This window comes from Micromesistius poutassou (assembly GCF_964030765.1).
Source record: "Micromesistius poutassou genome assembly, chromosome: 13".
Taxonomy (NCBI): Eukaryota; Metazoa; Chordata; class Actinopteri; order Gadiformes; family Gadidae; genus Micromesistius; species Micromesistius poutassou.
In genome coordinates this window covers 2,021,009-2,038,894 of record NC_140283.1, presented here as the reverse complement: position 1 = coordinate 2,038,894, position 17,886 = coordinate 2,021,009, and the positions used below count along the sequence as shown (strand labels likewise).

The following is a 17,886-nucleotide window of genomic DNA, read 5'->3' as shown; positions in this document are numbered from 1 at the left end:
TGTGTGTGTTTACATGACTTCTCTGATCATCAATAAGTTGAAGCACTTGAAGGTACACAGGGTGATGAAGAAGTTATCAAAGAAGTAGTACCTATCTGCAATATGTTGCAAGACGGTTCAGTGTTAGGGGGTGTCTTTTATACCAAGGTTCAGCATTCTCTCTCCTAGTTGTCATGGAAATGAAATCCCAAAGAGCATGTTTTGTCTACAAGTTCACAATCAACAGGAGATTATCAACTCTTCATATGTGTTGATACCAATCTCTCCAACATATTATGTTATTTTGAGACATAAAGCAATTCTATGAAGCAAGTAAAAAATCGAATTCTTTAGCCATTTTTTGCAACTGAATGATTTATTGTGAAGTTGCACAAAGTGAGTCATTGTTTAAACGTTGTTTTGGTTGAATGTATTAATACTAGCTGTTACAGAACATCCGTGTGAACATAAGTAAATCATACTGTCTCAATCAAAATGCCACAGTGGAAAATATGTAAATATGTTAAACATGTGCATTGAGGGCTTATGAATGGTCATAGTTTTCCAGATGTGGGAAAGTTGCGCAACACGTCATGTCTCTGAAGAGTCATTATGCCTTTTTTTCTTCTTCTCCATTCCTCCAACAGCCGCCACATAGCTCGCGGCTGACATTTGTCTCAATCGCTGGCACGTCTCTCAGATATGGAACTGTTTGTGCGGGGGTGTGGTGTGCGCCCGCCCTCGTCGGACCACGCCTCAGAGCACCACGAGCTGCTCAGCCAGCCAGGGAGGAACGACCAAAACAAGCATGAAGGACGGGCAGTACGTGGTGCTACCGTGGGCTCTGCAGGGGCTGCTGCTGGGCACGGTCGCGCTGCTGCTCCTGGGGTCCGGGGGGCTGGTGTGCCTGCTGCTAGGGCACAGGGACCTGACGCAGCACGTGGCCCGGCTGGAGGCACGGCTGGAGGCCATGGAGGGCGGACCGCTACACCCGGAGCCCCAGCATCACAGCAGGAGGCGGCGGGGGGCCGAGGCCCCTGGAGGAGAGGACCAGGATGCTCTGATGATGATGACGTACTCCAGGGTGCCGGTAAGGAGGCCCACCTTCATCCACTGCACTGACTTGACTTGAAGTTATTGATTTTACATTGAGGGCGTTTAGACGACACTTTTATCCAAAGCGACTTTCGTTACGTACGTTTGTCTGAAGAAGGAGAAACAATATATCAGCTGTCGCTGTTGATGTGTAGAGAAGCTTCAATCTCTATTCTCTCACCAAGTGATTGTGTTTCTGATAACACACATATATAACACACACACACACATATATATATATATATATATATATATATATATATATATATATACTGCAAGAGCTGTTGACCAAATGTGGGCTGCAAGAGCTGGCTGTGAAGTATAATACTCAAATGTATATGCCTCCATCTGTTGATCTCTTGATGCAGCAGACTCTACGGTCCGGTTAACTGCTCAAATGGTTTGGAATAGTAATAAGAGATATTCCTGATTGAAGCTACTAGGAGTTCCATGCATCCCACTCTACTCATTACACACTTGAAACATGGTCAGCTGACTACATCTGGGATTTGATTTGTTTCAGCTCAGACTCTTCGTGGATCTTTGTAACAGCTCCAGAGGGATTTGTTTGACAGGTATACAGATAAACGTTCCATAAAACTGTCGTGTGTGTGTACTGCAGTTATATGCTATTATTCATTGCAACATTTTTTCAATCTCAGGCCCCCCTGGACCAGCAGGTATTATCAATGAGACTTTATTCATTCAAATTAAACCATGAATAATGTATTTTATGCCATCAGAATGAATGAGTGAATACGGTGTGACTTCATTCAGGTGAGCCTGGGAAAGACGGTTTGAAAGGACGGGATGGCATGCCAGGATTGGACGGCAAGCGGGGGAAAAGAGGTTAGACCTGCTTTGCTCTAACGGCAGTTGTGTAAGACTGTGGGCGCTCTGCACCGAATGACCAGAGGGGGGAGATTCCTGGAGGATGTATGTATGACACTGACGCAGCAGTGTCCTCCCCGCCCTTTGTGGTGTACATCTGTTATACGCCCAAGCCTTGTTCTCTGTCCCGACCTGCCTGCTAAGGCCAAGTGGTAACCATAGCTACCAATCTGTATAATCCTCCAAAGAGAGGTACAGTGAGTGTGTATCTCACTCTGCTTGCATAAGACTTAAGTAACTTAAGCCAAAGGAAAGATTGAGAACTTTCCATTTGAAACCTGTTCAACTGTAAACTGTTTGACTATTGGACATAAACAACATTAAAGTTTGGGAGGTAATCGAGGACTCATGAGGACTCATGGCCTCATCACATTGAACGTGTATTCTGTCAGGATATTCTGTTGAACTGTAGTTAGCATGGGTTTATCAGACAATGAATACAAATGCACTCAATGTATCAATACCTGAAACTGAACGATACCTAATGAGGTACAGAAATACACAGTTGAACCCCATCTACCTTAAGAAACAATTCTGCTTGCCAAGGTTACTTGGGGAAAAGTATAAACAAACAAGGGCAGAGGAAAGCCTAGTCAGAAATGCTCAACAGTTATAAAAACAAGTTTTTAAAAAGCAGTGAATAATCTCATCATGTTGACCTTTGATTCTCATATTCTAAACCAACAGACATCTTCACATCAGGCTTGTATTTTGTCTGATTGACAGGTGTACGTGGAGAAAAGGGAGAACGAGGACCTAAAGGAGATACTGGTCCAACAGGTGAGACCTCCACTGATGATGGCCTAATCATAACATCCTCAATGACACATTGGAGGCAATACGTATTACATGTAGGAGGAGAGATTACTGCAACAAAAGCCATAAATCACCCACACCAATGCAGGATTGATCCATCATTTCTGTACCAGTGTCACAGTGACTTCAGTGACTTCCACCAGGGAAATTTTTGATGAACCACCATCAACCTCGAGCTCTGCCTCCATCATAGAGGGAGTGTTAGTCGGATTCAGGAGTTCCTCAAAGTGTTCCTTCCAACGTTCAACTACCTCCTCAGTCGAGGTCAACAGAGTCCCACCCTTACTGTACACAGCTTGGATGTTTCCCCATTTCCCCCTTCTGAGGTGTCAGATGGTCTTCCAGAAACACTTTGGTGCCGACCGAAAGTCCTTCTCCATGTCTTCTCCGAACTTCTCCCACACCCGCTGCTTAGCCTCCGACACGGCGGCTGCAGCCCTTCGAGCCCACCGGTATCCTGCAACTGCGTCAGGAGTCCTTCGGGATAACATATCCCGGAAGGCCTCCTTCTTCAGTCGGACGGCTTCCCTGACCACCGGTGTCCACCACGGTCTCCGAGGGTTACCGCCCCTTGAGGAACCTAAGACCCTGAGGCCACAGCTCACCGCCGCAGCTTCAGCAATGGAGGCTTTGAACACCGCCCACTCCGGCTCAATGCCCCCAACCTCCACAGGGATGCTAGAAAAGCTCAGCTGGAGGTGTGAGTTGACGATCTCTAGGACGGGGGCCTCCTCCAGACGTTCCCAATTCACCCGCACTACCCGTTTGGGCTTACCAGGTCTGTCCAGACTCTTCCCCCATTCCCTGATCCAACTCACCACCAGATGGTGGTCAGTTGACAGTTCCGCCCCTCTCTTCACCCGAGTGTCCAAAACATACGGCCTCAGATCAGATGACACGATCACAAAATCGATCATTGATCTTCGGCCTAGGGTACTCTGGTACCAGGTACACTTATTACCACCCTTATGTTCGAACATGGTGTTTGTTATAGACAATCCATGACTAGCACAGAAGTCCAGTAACAAACGACCACTCGGGTTTAGATCAGGGAGGCCGTTCCTCCCCACCACGCCTCTCCAGGTGTCTCCATCGTTGCCCATGTGGGCGTTGAAGTCTCCCAGCAGAACTACGGAGTCCCCTACTGGAGCCCCATACAGGACTCCATTCAGGGTCTCCAAGAAGGCTGAGTACTCTGAACTGCTGTTCGGTGCATACGCACAAACAACAGTCAGGGCTTCCTCCGGGCAGGGTCTCTCCTCCTCTATTACGTTTTTTCATGGGGTCTTCTTGAACTTGAAGTTTATTTACATTTTAGTTAAGCTATTTGGGAAGGGTACTTTGTAATTTGCCTATTGTGTAGTAACATTAACATACATAACATTATCTACAGCTATTTGGGTAGTCGATTGTTGAGTCACGTCGGAAAGATTGTCACCGGCAATGATGGTAAAGACAACAACTACATATTTTATACTTCGATTCAGGGGCAGAAATGACCCCCATTTACTATCTAATAATGGGATTATGTGTTCACCGCGTTCATACATTATTCTTTCCATCTACTTTGGAATCTTGTCCATCATGTCAGGTGATGAAACGTACAAGAGGAGCTGTCACTCATGATCATTTCTCATTATGAACACTGTGTTATTGGGATCTGGTGTTGACGGCCTAAAGTACATCTGAATTGTCCTCTTCATAGGTCCTCCTGGTCCTGGGGGTGCAGAAGGTCCTGAAGCCCCTCCCAGCGAGGTTGGGCCCCGACAGACGATACAGAACACAACCATGGGGGCCCGTTCCAATGTGGGTCAGTGCAGCACCGGGAATCAATGTCAATCAATCTCAGTGATCAGGGCCCGCAAATACTGATGGACAGAGTCTGGCATATTCCATAGTCATACATATCTATATAGCTATATGTCTATCTCATACTCTCATACAAACTATTTTTTGTCTACCTGAGAATAGATGCCTCCGATCTTTTGCTGGGCAGCGAGACTGTAAATGAAACCAGCAAACAACACAACGATGATTCTCCAAAAACCAGCAAGGGTATGAAATTGTTTCCAAATATGGATTGGTCTTCTCCATTTGCCCGCTATCTCAGGCTAAGGGCTTTGGCATACATATTTAACCAAATATGTTCTAACTTCATCCTCTTCATAGGTCCTCCTGGTCCTGGGGGTACAGAAGGTCCTGAGGCCCCGCTCAGTGAGGTCGGGCCCCGACAGACGATACAGAACACAACCACGGGGGCCCGTTCCAATCAAGGGAACGTTTCTGTGGGTCAGTTCAACACCGGGAATCAATGTCAATCGATCTCTGTGATCAGGGCCCACAAATACTGATGGAAGCTGACTGAAGTCTGGCATATTCCATAGTCATACATGTCTATATAGCTATATGTCTATCTCATCTGTTTAATAATTGATCAATAATATAATATATTATTTTTTGTCTACCTGAGAATAGATGCCTCCCATCCTTTGCTGGACAGCGAGACTGTAAATGAAACCAGCAAACAACACAACAATGATTCTCCAACAACCAGAAAGAGTATAAAATTGTTCCCAAATATATACCTTTTACATTTTGATTATTTTTTTGTCTTCAGTTTAATGATTTAAATAATAATACCGCCATTTGAAAGTGATGTGATAATGTTTGAAGAACAAAAAAATCTATTCAGGGGCAGAACCAAAAGGCAAACATTTTTATTATGACCACTACCATCCATGTCTTCAGATCTAGGGAATGAGCATTTCAATGAACCCACATCTGATTCTGTCACCAGGGCCTACAGACCAGGTAAAGACTATTGTCTTTTGAACATCATTTCATAGATTCTTTATAGAAGAAATTGGAATTTCATGAACTTTGCCCAGCAGCTTAACTACATATATCTTGAGTAAAAGTAATGAAATAAGCAATGCAACGCAATTATTGTGCATTAAGAATCCGTTGTAATTCAGTGGGGTTCAATGTTACTTTCACAGCCTCATCTGCTACAACCCCAGGTCAACAAAACATCTTCAGAAGTGCTAAGGAACAAGAACACAAAACCATAACTATGGGACATGGTTTGCATCTTTAAGATTTGGAATATTAGGCAATGACTACCAACTCCCTTATTAAGCATAATTACAGCTTTATGTTCAGCATCGGCTTAGACTTAACAGTTTTGAACTTTTAGAATTTAAAGATAATGCTAACTCATTAGCTTTATTACCTAATTGAACTATATATTCAGTAAAAGTAATACAAATTTAAATAAATATTAATAGTGCTATAAAAATGGGTTATGATTCAGTTGGCTGGCGCGCCCCGGTGGCACACTGGGCTAAGGCGCATACCATATAGGCACAGTCCTAATCGCAGAGACCCAGGATCGAATACGGCCTGGGTCATTTACTGCATGTCCTCCGTCTTTCACACTTTCCTCTCTATCTATCTCTATAATAAAGCTGGTAAAAGTCAAAAATAAATCTTAAAAAAAACAAAAAACGATTCAGTTGGCTTCTTCACAGACTCATCTAGTACACCCGGGCCCTTGCGTTCCTCCCCCAGGAGGAACACAAGGCCGTGGAGCATGGTAGGATATCTAGCATTCAGTGTCCCTTATGAATCATAACTACATGGTATATCAAGACGTAGTGTAGAGAAATGTATAACAAATTAATTGAATTGACAAGCCTTGCTTGTTTTGTTACGGTTTCAAAAAGGACAAGTATATTTAGTTAACTGAATGAAGTAAAACATTTTCTCCCTGTAGCTACACCCTTTAGACAAATAATAGTCAACTTTTATTTATTAAAATCAATGTATTACATATTAGTTGCAAATCTAAGATTATTCTGTTCTTCATACATCACCTGAAATGTTTGCTGTAGAGGAAAACCAATAGAAAAATGAACCCTGTGACTTGTTTGATTCCTTGCAGATCAAACATCTTTTGATTCAGAGGGACGCAACCACACTGTTGCTAAAACAGATGCAGATTACGTCAGAGAACCTGTTATCAAAACAGGTAGGTAAATTATTATTATTATATAGTATTATTATATTTTGTTAATTTAACCAAACTATGAAATACTTACATTTTTTTATTTGTCATATTTACAAAAAAAATGGTCTTGCAATGTTCTGGGCAAAAAGTTTACATTTCTGTTGTGTTTTTATTTTCCAGAACTACCACCAATAGACCAAGGAAACGACAGCTCTGATGGCTCTTTCACCAGGTCTTACAGTGTAACAGGTGGGAACTTTCATTTAACTCTTTCTGGAAGAAAATGCAATTGTATAATTATATGATATAAATAATAACAATGTTGTACAACAAATCAGTTTGAAATGAGTTGTATCTTCTTTCACAGCCTCCCCTGCTGCCACCCCAGGTCCACACAGCATCTTGAACAGCGCTGAGGAGCAACCCACCACCACACCCGTGGAATACGGTACACCTCTCTGCTCAGTTGTGTTGCTTCACATTGATTTGAACTGGCGGTACTTGAAGTGTTCGTTTCAAATTAAATGTACAGGTCATTTCTAAGAAAGATCCCATCATACTTTAGCTATGTCAAATATTGCTTTCACTATACAAAGAGATAACCTTTCAAACAGGAAATAATAGGAAAAAGTATTGGAGCGAAATATTAAATGATACATTTTCAACAGTAACAGCTCACGTTTGACAAATGATGAATGATGAATGTATTAAATGTTAGAGATTTCAATATTAAATACATTTTATATGCATATAATATATCATTTCTTTAAAACAAGTTATGTTCTGTGTGCTTTATAAATCAAACTCATTGCTTCGATTTAAATCAGTTTGTTCTGCAACAAACCGATTTAAATCGAAGCAATGAGAAGTTGGATCTTGATACTGCAGGACCTAGCAACATAACAGGTGATTTATAAAGCACACAGAACATAACTTGTTTTAAAGAAATACAGATTCATAACAGTAGTGTCAAAGTAACCACAATATTATACATACTAAAGTGGTTTTAGTTTCAGTTTGTTTATGAGTTCCACGTGTTTTTGCAGAATTACCAGACACGTCTTCATACCAAAGCAACGAGACCAGCTCAAATTACCCCACTGCTATGCCTGCTGTTGTCCGGGCTCATTACTTAACAGGTAGAAAATGTTAACATGTCTTTAAAAAACATTTAATTGAACTCTTTCAAACTGATAAATGCAAACTGATGAATCACTGATTTGAGTCATTAAATGAGAACCGATAACACATCATGACTGAGGGCTCCATCTCCTACAGCCTCCTCCACTACAACCCCAGCTCACCAGAACATGCTGCAGAGTGCAGAGGAGGAGGACCATAGAGCCATGGAACACGGCAGGACGGGGGATTTGGAAGGTATGCTCTGACTCTGAAGGAAAACGTACATTCAGACCACAAGATGTCCTAAGGGAGATGGTTTATGAATGTGGGTTTTTGTGAGGACAAGATAACCCCCCCCCCACACACACACACACACACACACACACACACATTACTAACCAGGTTGCTAGTAGACCATAACTGAATGAAGTAAAACATTTTCTCCCTGTAGCTACACCCTCTAGACAAATAATAGTCAACTTTTATTTATTAAAATCAATGTATTACATATTAGTTGCAAATCTAAGATTATTCTGTTCTTCATACATCACCTGAAATGTTTGCTGTAGAGGAAAACGAATAGAAAAATGAACCCTGTGACTTGTTTGATTCCTTGCAGATGAAACATCTTTTGATTCAGAGGGACGCAACCACACTGTTGCTAAAACAGATGCAGATTACGTCAGAGAACCTGTTATCAAAACAGGTGGGAATCATGCCTCTAAGAAGGAATAAAGGATTATACATTATTATTATTATTATTATTATTATATAGTATTATATTTTGTTAATTTAACCAAACTATGAAATACTTACATTTTTTTATTAGTCATATTTACAAAAAAAATGGTCTTGCAATGTTCTGGGCAAAAAGTTTACATTTCTGTTGTGTTTTTATTTTCCAGAACTACCACCAATAGACCAAGGAAACGACAGCTCTGATGGCTCTTTCACCAGGTCTTACAGTGTAACAGGTGGGAACTTTCATTTAACTCTTTCTGGAAGAAAATGCAATTGTATAAATTATATGATATAAATAATAACAATGTTGTACAACAAATCAGTTTGAAATGAGTTGTATCTTCTTTCACAGCCTCCCCTGCTGCCACCCCAGGTCCACACAGCATCTTGAACAGCGCTGAGGAGCAACCCACCACCACACCCGTGGAATACGGTACACCTCTCTGCTCAGTTGTGTTGCTTCACATTGATTTGAACTGGCGGTACTTGAAGTGTTCGTTTCAAATTAAATGTACAGGTCATTTCTAAGAAAGATCCCATCATACTTTAGCTATGTCAAATATTGCTTACACTATACAAAGAGATAACCTTTCAAACAGGAAATAATAGGAAAAACTATTGGAGCGAAATATTAAATGATACATTTTTAACAGTAACAGCTCACTTTTGACAAATGATGAATGATGACTTTATTAAATGTTAGAGATTGCAATATTATATGCATATAAAATGTGCTAGTAAGACTAGGATTCTGTGAAACTGTAAATTAATTTGTTTATTGAATTTGTTGCAGAACAAACCGATTTAAATCGAAGCAATGAGAAGTTGGATCTTGATACTGCAGGACCTAGCAACATAACAGGTGATTTATAAAGCACACAGAACATAACTTGTTTTAAAGAAATACAGATTCATAACAGTAGTGTCAAAGTAACCACAATATTACACATACTAAAGTGGTTTTAGTTTCAGTTTGTTTATGAGGACAAAGTTCCACGTGTTTTTGCAGAATTACCAGACACGTCTTCATACCAAAGCAACGAGACCAGCTCAAATTACCCCACTGCTATGCCTGCTGTTGTCTGGGCTCATTACTTAACAGGTAGAAAATGTTAACATGTCTTTAAAAAACATTTAATTGAACTCTTTCAAACTGATAAATGCAAACTGATGAATCACTGATTTGAGTCATTAAATGAGAACCGATAACACATCATGACTGAGGGCTCCATCTCCTACAGCCTCCTCCACTACAACCCCAGCTCACCAGAACATGCTGCAGAGTGCAGAGGAGGAGGACCATAGAGCCATGGAACACGGCAGGACGGGGGATTTGGAAGGTATGCTCTGACTCTGAAGGAAAACATACATTCAGTCCACAAGATGAACACACAGTTACTGTGTGTTCACACCAAACGCAACAGTGCGACACGTTTAAATACAAAGTTAACGTAGAGACGCGAATCGGGCGAAATTTGTCGCGGCACAAGCCTGCGACAAGATTTGATTGACGGCGCAACATTTTCACGGGCGAGCGCGTTCACGAAGATTTGCAGGGATTTGCAGCGCAACAAGTTTCGCTGAAGTTGAAATACTTGAACTTTGCCGCGGCATTCGCATGAGACAGCCAATCAGCGTTCACTCCCTGTGAGTAACGTGGGTGAAGTAACGTAAAACAGCCAATCAGCGTTCAACCGGCCGGGCCAACCGTTCCCTGCACTCCGCAGTGAACCGCAGCTTGGAGGAGAAAGTGATTGTTGCCGTTTGCGACTCCCGGAGCTCTATATATAATATTATATGATATTATATATATAAAATATATAAATATCTATATAATATAATATATACGATATATATAATATCACGGCACAAAGCGATGTGCGCCTCCGGATTATATTATTAACCCATTCCGACGTCTCTCCCTCTTCCACAACAGGTAAAGACACGCAATGGTGGTTATCTTGGCCATGGTTGATGAGAATGAATTGGCATAAAGCACAGTTGGCGGGCAAAAGATGTTGTGCGACAAAATTCGCTGCGCGACAAAGTTCGCCTGACATAACTTTTTGTGTGAACGCACAGACACGCACAGACACGCTCAGACACACATAAGTAAGTCTTGATATTCTCCTGATGGGCCGTATGTGGGAACAACATATCCTGACATTTGTACCCTGAAAATCTCCTGAATAATACTACCCCTGAGGTAGTATTTTCTCTGTAGGAAATGTAAATTACCTTATATGTGAATGAGGAGTAGAAAGTCGGTATTTCTCACACCACTTGAGTGGGACTGTTGATGACGTCTTCTGCATGTCATTGAGTGGCCCCCTAAATGATAATCAGCCTGTTGCCTTTTGTTCGCTGAATGGTTTAAAAATATTTAAATGTTGGCACCTAGTGACGGCTCGTCCATAGAGGGCGCTGACATGCCTGCCTGTTTTTATTTTTTATTTAATATAATTATAATCTTACAAAATAAATTACAATACATGAGTTCACAGCTGCACGCGTATAGAAAATGTTTTTATTATTTTTACACAGTCAGCTGAGCATTATAGGGTCCCGTCCTTCCACTCCCTGTTTTCTCAGTTAAACACAGAAATCAACTACATTTGTCCAAGTGTTTGTTATATGTGAAATGAAGCAAAAGAATATGCTCTCTTTCTCTGGTAACGCAGTCGTTCGCAACGCATTTCTTCTTCGTCGCATCAATCGATGCTTCGGATTGTGTGGATGCAACGGAATATATAATGCATCATTTTAGCAACATTTAAGATGATCGCGATGAGTTCTGCCCGTTCTGCCTCCATTTTGTCTATGGTCAAATCAAAACAAACTACAGTGACAGTGGCCACACTTATCCTGCCTCTTGCGAACTTAGACCCTACGTCATACCTTGCAAGCCCACCTCCCTAAGCCCCCTGTTGATTCTACTGATGTCTAAACGACATTGCATATACCGCATATAAAGCATCAAGTGTGAATCACCCTCAGGGTTGAATCTCCTGATATACAAATGTGAAAAAAATGTATGAAAACGGCTTATTAGTATAAAAGGATTATGCTTGCTTCATAACATAAGGAGAAAATTATTATGCTTGCTTCATTACGTAATAGGTGAATTACAATTAGAGGTTAAGCGAGCGCAACTCGCGAGAGGAAACTCTAGTTCAATAATACTCAGCGTGGCAACATCCTGATGATTAATAGCGTTGAGTCATGGGCCCCAAGCTCTTATTGCCGATAAGCAGGGGGCACACTCCGCTGGTGAAAGGGCTTCTGCGGTGCCAGGGATTCTACAACTCGAAACATTCTTTATAATGGTGTGTTCCAGATGCCTCGGACACCAGCCTTCCGAGTTGCACTTGTGACGTTATTTCAGGGGAAGGTTAAGTTTAAAATAAAACTGTTTACGTTTATATTTTTCTCCTGGTCCTTTAAAAAATATTTTTATCAATAATTATCGATATCTACCGATATGAAACACTTATATCGTGATACAGTTTTCAGCCATATCGCCCAGCCCTAGTCAAGAGGCATTTAATTACCAAAGGGCATTAGAGCTGTTTTTCTCAAAGCCCAGGAAAATCAAATGTCCGAATTCGGGGTGCAAAGTTTGTAAATAGGGATGATGGGATTAATTATTTATTATTTTATTTTCTAAAAAATAAACTAGTTAATCAGTTAACCACATTTGCTTAATTTCTTTGATGGCTCAGATGTATGCTCTAGTTGATTTTGTGTTTTCACCATTCGTATCTATACAACCAATGTGTTTAGGATTAAATTGTTTACAAGAGCACACAGGTCTTCATAGATCTAGCCTCTTAATGTTGCTTTCAAAGTGCACCAGATTGATGCATTTAACTTTGAAATGTAAAAAGAAACTTCCGGGGGAGCATGCCCCCGACCCCCCTACAGGGTCCGAGATCCACCCACTATAGTCTCTCAAAACCCTGTGGGAAACACTGGCTAAGGCATAGATATTCAATATAATTGCATTGGGTCGCTCTGTGACTGAAGAATCTAACCGTCTCACTTCAAAAATGAATTCTAGGTCAAGGCAACGACACAGTTGACAAAGATGACACAGATCCAAGGCCCTACAACATAACAGGTGTGTGCATTTGTGTGTGTGTTTATGTGTGTGTGCGTATGTGCATGTGTTAAAGTAATTACATACTGAAAATGTGATTCAATATGAAATGACTATTTCAATCAAAAGAATTTCAAAACCACAGCCAAGGTTCTTATTTTTCCAGCCGTCTCTTCTGTAGTCCGTGTGCCGGGCAACGACAACTTGACTGGAACAGAGAAAGAAAATACAGATAAAACATCTGGCAGGAAACCATTTATGTTTATTTCGTTACCATATCATACACCTTTTTCATTACAATTAAAATTTTCTTTATTTAAAACCATGTATTATATCTGTTATTTCATATATTTTAGATCCTATTTATTCATTCATTTTTTTACTACTACTGAAAACTAAAAAAATCATATAATACAACAGAAGATAATATACAGTCGTATGATTATATTCTTCATGTATTTGATGTTCCAGCTTCATCCTTACCTGGTCTGCACCAGACCAACGACAAGTCAAAAGAAGCTGGCAAAGGGACGTTTGAAAGAACTGGTAGAAGATTTGAACATTATTATTGTTGTTCTTTTATTTGCCAATACTTCCATTAATAACAATAACTACAACCTCTCCTGAAACCATCACCTTATCGTGGTGGAGAGGCTGTGTTGTCTGTGTTGTCTGGAGCCATGTGCTCCTGGTAGGGTCTCCCATGGCAGAGTGGTCTCAGGTGAGGGCCAGACTAAGAATGGTTCACAAAGACCCCATGAACAAACGGAATAGAGGAGGAGAGACCCTGCCCGGAGGAAGCCCAGGGCTCCTGTCTGGAGCCAGGCCCAGACGGAGGGCTCGACAGCGAGCGCCTGGTGGCTGGGTTTGCCACGGAGCCCGGCCGGGCACAGCCTGAACAAGCAACGTGGCATCCCCCCCCCCCTCTTCGTCCTGTGGGCCCACCTGTGTGCAGTGTCTGCAGTGAAGGTCAGGGTCGTGACAGACCAGACCCGAGCGGCAGAAGCTAGCTTTGGGGACGTGGAATGTCACCTCACTGTAGGGAAAGAAACCAGAGCTTGTGAGGGAGGTGGAACGCTACCAATTAGATCTGGTGGGGCTTACCACTACGCACGTCTCAGCTCTGGTACCGTACTCCTGGATAGGGGTTGGACTCTATTCTTCTCTGGAATGCCAGGAGTGTGAAGGGCCGGGGGGGTGTGGGGATACTCATAAATCCCCGGCTGAGTGCCGCAGTGTTGGAGTTCACCCCGGTGGACGAGAGGGTCGCCTCCCTACGCCAAAGGATGGTGGGAGGAAAACTCTGACTGTTGTTTGTGCGTATGCACTGAACAGCAGTTCAGAGTACTCAGCCTTTGTCGAGACCCTGAATGGAGTCCTGTATGGGGGTCCAGTAGGGGACTCCGTAGTTCTGCTGGGAGACTTCAACGCCCATGTGGGCAACGATGGAGACACCTGGAGAGGCGTGGTGGGGAGGAACGGCCTCCCTGATCTAAACCTGAGCGGTCGTTTGTTATTGGACTTATGTGCTAGTCATGGATTGTCTATAACAAACACCATGTTCGAACATAAGGGTGGTAATAAGTGTACCTGGTACCAGAGTACCCTAGGCCGAAGATTGATGATCAATTTCGTGATCGTGTCATCTGATCTGAGGCGTCATGTTTTGGACACTCGGGTGAAGAGAGGGGCGGAACTGTCAACCGACCACCATCTGGTGGTGAGTTGGATCAGGGAATGGGGGAAGATTCTGGACAGATCTGGTAAGCCCAAACGGGTAGTGCAGGTGAATTGGGAACGTCTGGAGGAGGCCCCCATCCTAGGGATCTTCAACTTTTCTGGCATCCCTGTGGAGGTTGGAGGCCTCAGGGTCTTAGGTTCCTCAAGGGGTGGTAACCCTCTGACACCGTGGTGGACACTGGTGGTCAAGGAAGCCGTCTGACTGAAGAAGGAGGCCTTCTGGGATATGTTTTCCTGGAGGACTCCTGACGCCATTGCAGGTTACCGACGAATGGCTATAGCCGCTGCTGTGTCGGAGGCTAAGCAGCGGGTGTGGGAGAAGTTCGGAGACACCATTGGAGAAGGACTTTCGGTTGGCACCAAAGTGTTTCTGGAAGACCATCCGGCACTTCAGGAGGGGGAAATGGGGAACCATCCAAGCTGTGTACTGTAAGGATGGGACTCTGTTGACCTCAACTGAGGAGGTAGTCGACCGCTGGAAGGAACACTTTGAGGAACTCCTGAATCTGACTAACACTCCCTCTATGATGGAGGTAGAGCATGAGGTTGATGTGTCGTCAATTTCCCTGGTGGAAGTCACTGAGGTAGTTAAACTCACAGTGGCAAAGCTCCAGGGATTGATGAGATCCAGCCAGAAATGCTGAAAGCTCTGGGTGTTGAGGAGCTGTCATGGTTGACACACCTATTCAACATTGTGAGTCTGGTACAGTGCCAAAGGTGTGACAAACCGGGGTGGTGGTTCACCTGTTCAAAAAGGGGGACCAGAGAGTGTGTGCCAATTACTGGGGTATCACACTTCTCAGCCTCCCTGGTAAAGTCTACTCCAAGGTGCTGGAAAGGAGGGTTTGGCTGATCATGGAACCTCAGATTGAAGAGGAACTCAACATCCGTGAGGAACTTGGATTAGAGCCGCTGCTCCTCTGCTTAGAAAGGAGTCAGTTGAGGTGGTTCATCTGGTAAGGATGCCCACTGGGCGCCTCCCTTGGGAGGTGTTCCAGGCACGACCAGTGGGGAGGAGACCTCGGGGAGGACCCAGGACTAGGTAGAGAGATTATATCTTAACACTGGCCTGGGAACACCTCGGGACCCCCCCATCAGAGCTGGTCAATGTGGCCCGGGAAAGGGAAGTCTGGGGCCCCCTGCTTGAGCTGCTGCCCCCGCGACCCGACCCCGGATAAGCGGATGACGATGAGATGAGATAACATCCAAGATATCAAACAATGCCACATTTTGAAGAGTTCTTTGTGTTTGTATTCAGAGAGCGTTCTCAAAACCATAACGTGTTTTGAGAACGTCACCCAGATGCAGAGCACGTTCGGCGCTTGGGTGGCAGACGCCGCCCCTCTGGGTGAAGAGCGCTACTGGCTGCTGGACCACTTCTCAGGTGACCTTGGGTTCAGCCAGCTGTTCTTGGGGATCGCTCGCTAACGACCCCGGTGGACTTGACGCCCATTTGTTTGTGTTCTTAGGTCGAATTATAGTGGAGTATCAGAACCTTTCATCCTACCAAAAGAATGGTGGAAGGACCACAGTCTTGGAGAAGTTCTACCAGGGCTGTGGGAGTGTGGTCTACAACGGCTCGCTGTACTTCCATAACGCAGGCACAAACAAACTGCTCAAGTGAGGCTTTGAGTGGATTACATATTCGATATGTTAGTCATATTTAGAGTAAATGATCTAGACTTGAGCATTAACCACGGCGTATGTTTTATTTTCACAGATTCAACTTGGAGACCAGGATGACAAGCTTTCTAGTTATTGAAAACACAAGGCATCGCCACCGCTCATATCTGTTCCATAACTCCAAGACATATTACAAGTTTGCGGTGGATGAAAGCGGCCTGTGGGTTATGGCTGCATTGGCCACTGATGAGACTTTAGTGGCGGCCAAACTAAACCATGAGACCTTTTCTGTGACATCCATCATTTCCACCAGGTACCCTAAATCCAAAGCAGGGAATGGATTTATTGCATATGGGATCCTTTATATCACCGATTCGAAAGACAAAAAGATCACACACGCCTTTGATTTGGAAAGAGGAGTATCTTTGGCCGTGAGCTGTCCTTTGAGGCAGGCCAACGGCATCCTGGCCATGCTGTCCTACTACCCTCACAAACAAGTGTTGTACATGTGGGACAGCAGCCACCTGAAGACGTGCAAGGTTCACTTTTCTGAAGAAGGAATGGCAAGTCCTGTAGTCCACCTGTAGTCCTCTAGTCCACCTGTAGTCCTCTAGTCCACCTGTAGTCCTGTAGTCCACCTGTAGTCCTGTAGTCCACCTGTAGTCCTCTAGTCCACCTGTAGTCCTGTAGTCCACCTGTAGTCCTCTAGTCCACCTGTAGTCCTCTAGTCCACCTGTAGTCTTGTAGTCCACCTGTAGTCTTGTAGTCCACCTGTAGTCTTGTCCTCTAGTCCAGTGGTTCTCAACCTTTTTGAGTCGCGACCCCCAATTTAACATGCACTGCTGTCCGCGACCCCCCCCCTACTATTCGAATATATATATTTGTGCATTATGTCAATGACGCACATTACGTCAATAACAGGACAAACTAATACAACGAGACATAATTACTTGTATAGGTAGTTTATTTAAGTTTAAACATATTTGACAACATATTACCTACACAAAAATAAGTAAATTAACTAATGGGCAAGACCGCAGACCTCGCTCTTGCTCGCTCACTCTCGCTCGCTCACTCGCTCTTTTTCTCTCGCTCTCTTTTTCTCTCGCTCCCCCTCACTCTCTCTGCACATACTGGTTTAAATAAAGAACAACAATAAACAAATGCTGAGTGCTGATCAAGAGTTTTGTGTAAGCAATTTAAGGTCCCGACTTGTCGCTTGACTTGTCACTTGACTCTTGTCTGTTGTCTTGTAGTGTTCTGGTCGCCCACTCGCAAAGCAGACAGCCGCGCCGTGGCTGACGCGGGTGTGTGTTTTTCCACATTTGAATATTAATTTTCACCTTTGAATGTCTGTTTTTCAAAACTATTCGAATATATATTCCATCCATATAGTCCATCTGTAGTCCTGTAGATCACCTGTAGTCCTGTGGGCCACCTGTAGTCCTGTAGTCCACCTGTAGTCCTCCTGTAGTCCTGTAGTCCACCTGTAGTCCTCCTGTAGTCCTGTAGTCCACCTGTAGTCCTCCTGTAGTCCACCTGTAGTCCTCCTGTAGTCCTCCTGTAGTCCTGTAGATCACCTGTAGTCCTCCTGTAGTCCTGTAGATCACCTGTAGGCCACCTGTAGTCCTGTAGACCATCTGTAGTCCTCCTGTAGTCCTGTAGTCCTCCTGTAGTCCATCTGTAGTCCTGTAGACCACCTGTAGTCCTCCTGTAGTCCTGTAGTCCTCCTGTAGTCCATCTGTAGTCCTGTAGTCCACCTGTAGTCCTC

The 17,886-nt window shown here is 43.5% G+C and overlaps 1 protein-coding gene across 1 annotated transcript; it reads left to right on the top strand.

The window, feature by feature from the left end:
* Positions 1-787: 787 nt before the first annotated feature.
* On the top strand, positions 788-17,646 carry LOC311357760 (uncharacterized protein; the record flags this gene model as incomplete). The annotated part of the gene is made up of 28 exons (XM_084477798.1): positions 788-1,069; positions 1,598-1,649; positions 1,737-1,754; positions 1,852-1,923; positions 2,692-2,745; positions 4,487-4,591; positions 4,753-4,836; positions 4,951-5,070; positions 5,257-5,340; positions 5,530-5,592; positions 5,781-5,864; positions 6,725-6,811; positions 6,971-7,039; positions 7,158-7,238; positions 7,837-7,929; positions 8,069-8,167; positions 8,532-8,618; positions 8,818-8,886; positions 9,006-9,086; positions 9,447-9,515; positions 9,663-9,755; positions 9,895-9,993; positions 12,714-12,773; positions 12,919-13,118; positions 13,160-13,298; positions 15,751-15,876; positions 15,962-16,112; positions 16,213-17,646. The coding sequence occupies 28 exons, from the start codon at positions 788-790 to the stop codon at positions 16,700-16,702; spliced, it is 3,111 nt and encodes a 1,036-aa protein (XP_084333924.1). The 3' UTR covers positions 16,703-17,646.
* Positions 17,647-17,886: the final 240 nt, after the last annotated feature.